General features: G+C 50.0%; 1 protein-coding gene across 6 annotated transcripts in view; it reads left to right on the forward strand.

Annotated features, from left to right (window-relative positions):
- PRRG3 (proline rich and Gla domain 3) overlaps window positions 1-4,379 on the forward strand; it is a 7,093-nt gene extending 2,714 nt beyond the window's left edge. For 3 of the 6 annotated variants that reach the window (XM_037728625.1, XM_037728624.1, XM_037728623.1), the window contains exons 2-4: window positions 1,551-1,588; window positions 2,798-2,958; window positions 3,297-4,379. In XM_037728625.1, the coding sequence (XP_037584553.1) occupies window positions 1,582-1,588; window positions 2,798-2,958; window positions 3,297-3,824 (696 nt within the window). In that variant the 5' untranslated portion in view covers window positions 1,551-1,581 and the 3' untranslated portion in view covers window positions 3,825-4,379. Of the gene's footprint in view, window positions 1-1,547; window positions 1,589-2,773; window positions 2,959-3,296 lie in introns of those variants that run through there. The other 3 variants (XM_037728622.1, XM_017500887.2, XM_037728626.1) reach the window with 2 other exon arrangements.
- The last annotated feature ends 2,769 nt before the right edge of the window (window positions 4,380-7,148 follow it).

The following is a 7,148-nucleotide window of genomic DNA, read 5'->3' on the forward strand; positions in this document are numbered from 1 at the left end:
AATCTCCTCCTCCCTGGTTCAAGTGATTCTCCTATCTCAGCCTCCCAAGTAGATGGGACTACAGGCGTGAACCACTATGCCCAGCTAATTTTTGTATTTTTAGTAGAGATGGGGTTTCACCAGGCTGATCACCTGAGGTCAGGATTTTCACCGATCACCTGAGGTCAGGAGTTTGGCTAGGCTGGTCTCAAACTCCTGACCTCAGGTGATCGACCCACCTCAGCCTCCCAAAGTGCTGGGATTACAGACATCAGCCACCATGTCCAGCCTAAATTTTTTATTATATCCTGTTTCCTAAAAGGATTAGGAAACATGTTATAAATGCACAATAAGACACTGAAAACATAAATAGAAAGCTGTATACCACATCGCAGGACAGAAGCATATGTGCTTAACAGCCGGGCTTCCAGGGTGCCTGTGCTTGACTGGCAATAGTGACACTGAACTTCCTGGCAGTCTAGGCAAAAAGGAGGGCTCAATGGGTTCCGCAGTTCATGTGTCTTGCATTCAGTTAGTCATAAAACCAGAGGTTCTGCTTGGGGAGGGGAGCAGTGGGGTGATTGCTCCCAGATGTGGACAGTTCAGCAAGGGGTCCAGAATGTGTGTATGAGTGAGGGACAGAGGGAGCAGTGTGCTGTGACCATGGTTTAGGTACTGGCTGGATAGCTCCTTAGCAGGAGAAAGGCATTTGGACAATAGCTTACACTAGGGGCAACTCTTAGTTAGCGTCTTAGTGTTGGTCATCTAAATTCATATCTTGGTGCTCCACTGCTGTGAGCATTAATACAAAGAGGGAAGAGAGGTCTGGTTCCAGAAGATTCCAAGTATCTTGCTTCCTTGTCTGGTGAAGATGAACACAGTGGGTCATCTGGGTTTGGGCCTTCTGGATATGCCTGGGAATATGAAGAATGCAGCATTGCTGTGCATGGAGGATGTGACCCTGTAGGACATGTGTCCACAGAAGGTTACCATGGGTTAGTCCCAGCAGGGCAGTGACTTTTGAGATGGTTGACGCCATGTTAAGCTTTGTTTTCAGGGAACATGCTTGTCATTGGAGGTATCTGTGACTCACCATTGTGATCAAAATTAGTTGTAAATTCTGGTCCTGCCACTGTCACTATTGATTTGCTTAACCTTGCCTGAATCTAGTCTCTCTGGGCTTTATTTCCTCATCTGTCTCTGACATCCTTTCCAATTGGAATTTGTAAAGATTCATTGAAGTGAGCAAGGAAGGAGGAGCCTCAGCCTGTAGGAGCTTTCCTTTTTTAAAGAAAAAAGTAAACCCTTAGGTTTTATAGAAGCTCAGAATATGTTCCTGGGGGAAAACGCTGAAAGGTTTGCTCTGGACCCTCCTGGGCCTGAGGAGGTCTCTGGAGAAAAGCTTGGGGCAGAATGAGAAGCAGCAGAAGCTATGGGAGTCAGCACGGAGGGTACTGCTTCGACCTTTTGACCAGGCCAGTGGGAGGGAGGCACGTCCCAGAGCCAAGAGGGTGCCCTATAAATTTCTAGATGTGGTTTCACTGCAACTTTGCTTTTTTTTCTTACTCCAGAGAGGTGAGACCCTGGAGCTGAGGGAGCATCATGGCAGGTGAGTTTTTCCAGGCCCAGGCATGTGGAGAGCAGTGGAGGGCCATGCCTAGGGGCTCATGAGTCAGGTTTCAAACCCTTCCCAGCTTCCCTGCCCCCATATCCAACCAGGTGGCCTGCCCTGGAGCCATTTTCCAATGGGCTGAGTAGCAGTTTTGTCCTCTCAACTCTTGGGCTCCTTTCTGGAGCATATGTCACTTGTAGATATGTACCTACCCAGGCTTTCCTGAGTGACAGTAATGTGACAGGCCATAGGGCCTGGGGAAGTGTACCTGCCTGCTGGCAAAGACATACTAGCCTGGGCATCCAGGGAGAGTTGCTTTACATGGGAACCAGGAAGTCCCACTTCTAGTTGAACACCAGGAGCAAACATCACCTATTCTTTCATCCTTTACAGTCTCAGGTCAGGTTTATGTGGGTGCAGAACTCAAGCTATTCTGGTCAGCCAGGTTGGAGCTGGGTCTCTCTCTCTCTGGAATAAGTAGATATGCCCACCACCCAAAGACAGTATTGTAGGGGGTGTCTGTGCCCCATCTGTAAAGGTTTAGACTCTCCATCTGAACCTTTCTACTTCCCATCCCCAGAGGTGCTCTTAGGCTCATGTATGACCACTTGCCTGATCTAGCCAAGGCTGGCTTTGCATTACATTTTCTTGAGCAAGACTGTTAATTCCAGACTACGTGGTGGCACAGGTAGACATTCAGGCGGAGGAACACCACCCCGGTGGAGTCTTCTAGGATTATCTGGTATTATTGGTTCCACCAGTATCGGCCTTAAAGAAGAATACATTCTCATGGCAATAGCTCCAACTTTCATTTTTCAAGGTGATGCAGAAGATAACTGGAGATTTAGTCACTGAAGATTATCTCCTCACAATCCTTATTCTTTCTTGTTCCTGTGCAACGTGCAGGAACGTTCCTGTGCCAACGTTCCTGGCAGTTGGCTCCCACTTTCTTCCATGTAGCCAGGGGCCTGAGTCTTGTTGGGACCATGGTATTCTAGACAGGTGTATCATGGCACAATAGAATGTCAGCCTTTCCCTCCCTTGTACAAAGGGCTGGCCATGTCCTTGGTCAGAAGCCTGATGTCTTGCCTGCTCACTCAGCCTTGTTTCCCTGCATAATTATGCTTCAGTTGCTGGGTTGGGCCTGGTTTGAAGGAGCCCCTGGGCATCTCCCCATTCCAGGCCTTAGTACAGCTCTCTCTTCAGTGTTTCTGGAGGCCAAGGATGCCCATTCGGTCCTGAAACGATTCCCTCGTGCCAATGAGTTCCTGGAGGAGCTACGCCAGGGCACCATTGAGCGAGAGTGCATGGAGGAGATCTGCAGCTACGAGGAGGTCAAAGAAGTGTTTGAGAACAAAGAGAAAACGGCATGTACCACCCTGGGGCTGGTTCTGGGAGTAGAAGTTGCCTCAGGAATAGCAAGAACAGGTCCTGGTAATGCAGACGAATCAGAAGCAAGGAAAGCCACCCAGCCTAAGGCATAGCCACTAGGACCATCGAGGAGCAGATAAAGTCTACACAGTCCCATTGCCTGACTCTTTTGGGGTCCTCCTCAGTTGGGAGCATTGTCATTTGCCCTTAGTACATTCTGGTAACTCTCTGAGACCAGTCAGATGGGGAAGGGTAAGAAGCACTAGACTTACTGAAGGCCTCTGAGCCCACCTGGAGCTTGAGCTTCTCATAAGTATCCTGTTTTGTTTTGCAGATGGAGTTCTGGAAGGGGTACCCAAATGCAGTCTACTCAGTCCGAGACCCCTCACAGAGCTCAGATGCCATGTACGTGGTAGTACCTCTTCTGGGGGTGGCATTGCTGATTGTCATCGCCTTGTTCATCATCTGGAGGTGCCAGCTGCAGAAAGCGACCCGTCACCACCCCTCCTATGCTCAGAACCGGTACCTAGCCAGTCGTGCTGGGCACAGCCTCCCCCGGGTCATGGTGTACCGGGGTACTGTACACAGCCAAGGGGAGCCTTCTGGGCACCGAGAGGCAGGGGGCAGCCCCCAGGTGGTGCTGGGGCCCAGTCGGGGGGGCAGGACCACAGTCCGGCTTGAGAGCACCCTCTACCTCCCTGAGCTCTCTCTCTCCAGACTGTCCAGTGCCACCCCTCCCCCCTCCTATGAGGAGGTAACTGCGCCCCAAGACAGCAGCAGTGAGGAGGCCAGCGTGTCTTACAGCGACCCGCCCCCAAAGTACGAGGAGATAGTGGCCACCAACCCTGGCGCTGACAAATAGTGGGACGTTTGTGCCCTGTCCTGGATGAACGCCTCTTTCTGAGGTCTCCTATTTTCTTTTTAACTTTTTAAAGACTGTGCCACCACAAAACAGCCTTAGCCTCCTCGTTGCCAAATAATTCCCTAATCGTGAAGTTTAGGAAGTCAGTTGTCAGAGACAGGTGCGGAGGGGGAGTAGAAACCATGCATGAGTCAAAGTCCCCGGGAAGAGCCAAAGGCCAAAGTGCCCAGCTCTTTGGGATGCCCCCCAAGCCTCCAGCATACTGTCTTCCCATCAGGAACTGACTTCTCTTATGCCAAAGGAATCACCTCGTTGAGTTGATTGTGGCCAGAATGTTCACAGGCCCAGCCTGGGGGCTGTGAGGCTGGCTGGAAGCCTGTCTATGTCTGGAGCTCTGGGCCACAGAGGTAAGGGAGGGAAGCCAGCCTTTCAGTACCCCTTTCCCTCCACAGTTCTGTGTTTTCTGTCCTTGCTTACATTTGGAGGACAGGGACAAGGACTGAGTGAAAACAAATTGAAAAAAATCATGACAAATAAATAAGGAACGCAATAGAACAAAAGTCTAGCACCCGGACCATTCATGGGAGGCCAAGGGAAATTCATTCATCACATGGACCTGTGATGTCCCCCTCCCCCACACTATTGGAAGGAGGACAGGGTGTGTGAAGGATGAGGTCCAGAGGGCTGGGTGGCAGAGTCTCCTCTTCCACATTGACCAAGGGGCCCACGTGGACTCTGCCATCCAGTTTCTAGTTTGCTTGGCTATCCAGACATGTGGACCAGCTGTGCTCAAACCACTGCCTACTGGCATGAGCCTACTTTTTATGAATGGTGCATTGAAACTGAACTTCAGATTGAGGATTTCTCTTTAATGACGGTGCCCACCTGGGGAGAAGATACTAAAGTGTCCCTTTTAAAACACTTATTTGTGGAAAGCCCATGGCTTGAGGTTGAAGGCCTATCTGGGGTTTGCTCAGCTGTTGGCAGATGCCAGTATGTTTTCAATAAGGCTTTGGACAGCAGGGGGGCAGAAGGCACCTGCTCTTTAAATGTCAGTGACCTTGCAAGACGCTGTTGATACCACTTCCCCCTACTTCTGTCTCCATCCTCCTGACCTCAGCACCAAACCGTTTTTCCTCTGTGGTGCTTTAAAAAATGTAGCAAATTTTTGTGTGGCGCAAGAATGCATAGCCTGGGTCTATTGGCAACCACAGCAGTTTAAAACCCACTGAATTGACAAGCTTCCCTCTGTTGAAACATCCCTGTAAGGCAGACATTGGGACTCATTCCTTGAATGCAGCCCCGCCTTCAGGCCACAGACGACTTCTGGAGGCTGCTCTAGTCCTGACCCTGGGATGTGTTTCAAGTCAGAAGGCTTGTGTGCCTACCCCAGTGAGGCCACCAGCTTGGATCACTTGCCCCTGTGGCTGGGGTTTTCCATCCTTCCCCCTACTTCGCAGGCCCATTGGAGGTTGACTGAGCAAATACCTGTGAAGTGCTTGAAGTGCCAGGGAGCCAGGGAGGTTTGCCTTAGGAAGAGTCTTCTAGAAAGATGTAGGTTATAAGGGAGCAGTCTTAGCTGAGGCCCTCATATGCCTCTGATGTTGAGTTTCCACTGAGGGAGTCAATCTCCTGTCAGTTGACCCTTTCCATTCCCTCATCCTCCCTTCCCAGAGCTCCCTGGCCAGAGATGATGAGCAGGTGCCATTCTACCTTTCATTTCTTTTTCTTTCCCTCCCCTGGGCCTTTAGCATTGCACTCCTGCCCTTCATCACAAAGGGGTTTTTGGCTTTGAAGGCCCCTGCTTTTTCCATGTTGGGGGGCCTGAGGAAGCCTAAAGCTCAAGGCTAGCCCTGGCTTTCCCAATATTTCTTCAAGCAGGTACCCAAGTGTGACCCAATATGTCTCCTCCTCAGTTAGCACAGAGCCAAACATGAGCTCCACTGATCAGAGCCAAAGGGTGTTTGCCAAGAAATGCCTGCTGCCTTTGGCATCATGTTGAGGCTGGGTGATACTGGGAGAAAGCAGGAAGAAGCCCAAGATCAAGGGCTGAGAACAGGCCGTGGGAAGAGCCACAGTGGTTCCTTACAGCCTATGGTGTTCCGTTCAGATGCTTCATAGTGTTCCGCCAGGTGGGGTTGCACCACAGTCTCTGGGATGGTTTTTGTAGCACATTGTAGACAAAAGACTGTACAGCACACAGCAAGCATCACTCCTTGTGGTGCACATTTGGCTTTTACGAATACCCTGTGCATATCTTTTCAAACTTTGTCTTTGTATGGAGGTGGATTTGATACAATGCTAACTCCTTTGTGGCTACATTTTTGTTATTTTTGGACTTCTAGGTGTGTGTGTGTGTGTGTGTGTGTGTGTGTGTGTGTGTGTGTGCATGTCACCTTTTCCCATTGCTTATCTGAAACAATAGCCAGTGTGCGGCTATATTTGTACCAGGAGGGATCCGGTCTGCAGAGAGAAATGTCACCTCCCCTCCCTGGGCTGGGTAGCTTGATGACAGGGCCCTGAGCAAGGAAAAATGACATTAACTATTGGATGCCCAACCCCCAAAGTTGTCACCATTTGCCTCATTGCAAAAGGCTTTGGAAGAAGACAAAGCAGCTCCACTCTGCAGGCCCCCACCCTGTGCAACTCTCGCTCACACCACGCCCTTTTGGCATGGTGCCCCTGGCCTGGGCTCCTGTTCTGTGGGCGTCAGCAGCTGAAAGAAATCTGAACACTCCTGGGCATGCTTTTTTTTTCTTTTTGTGGAAAGATGTGTGACTATTGACTTTGGGTACGGCGGGGCTAGTTATGTAGATGTTTTCATTTTTCAAAAAGAAAAGGCTTTAACAATTTCTTGAAATGTGACTGTCACTTGTTTTCAACCAAAAACTTTTAAAGATATTTTTAAAAGAAAAATTGAAATCCTGTCCCTCCCTTGCTCCCCATTGCCTCTGGTTTTCAAAATGAAAGCACAAGTGCAGTAGTGGGGTGCACAGGTGGCTGGCGTGTGCACACCACCCACACATCTACATCCAGCCCTGGCTGACAGAGACACAGTGCTGAGCAGTCGGCCCTGGGGGACCTCTCTTTCGACTTCCAATCCCACTGCCATGAGTGTGAATTCCTTAGGGTGCTTCCAAAACCAGGAGTCTGCCTGATCTGTTGCACATTGCCTTTTTGGTAGCCCGAATATGAAGAATTCAGGACAGGAATGTGTCTGTTTGTCAAGTAGTCAGAGCCAGATGCTTCCCTTCCCCCAGTGGGTGTAGCCTTGCAACCCCCAGCCAGAGTTGATCTTTTGACAACCAAATAACATCCCATGAG

The sequence above is a fragment of the Cebus imitator genome, unplaced genomic scaffold, assembly GCF_001604975.1.
Source record: "Cebus imitator isolate Cc_AM_T3 unplaced genomic scaffold, Cebus_imitator-1.0 Scaffold273, whole genome shotgun sequence".
NCBI classification, from domain to species: domain Eukaryota; kingdom Metazoa; phylum Chordata; class Mammalia; order Primates; family Cebidae; genus Cebus; species Cebus imitator.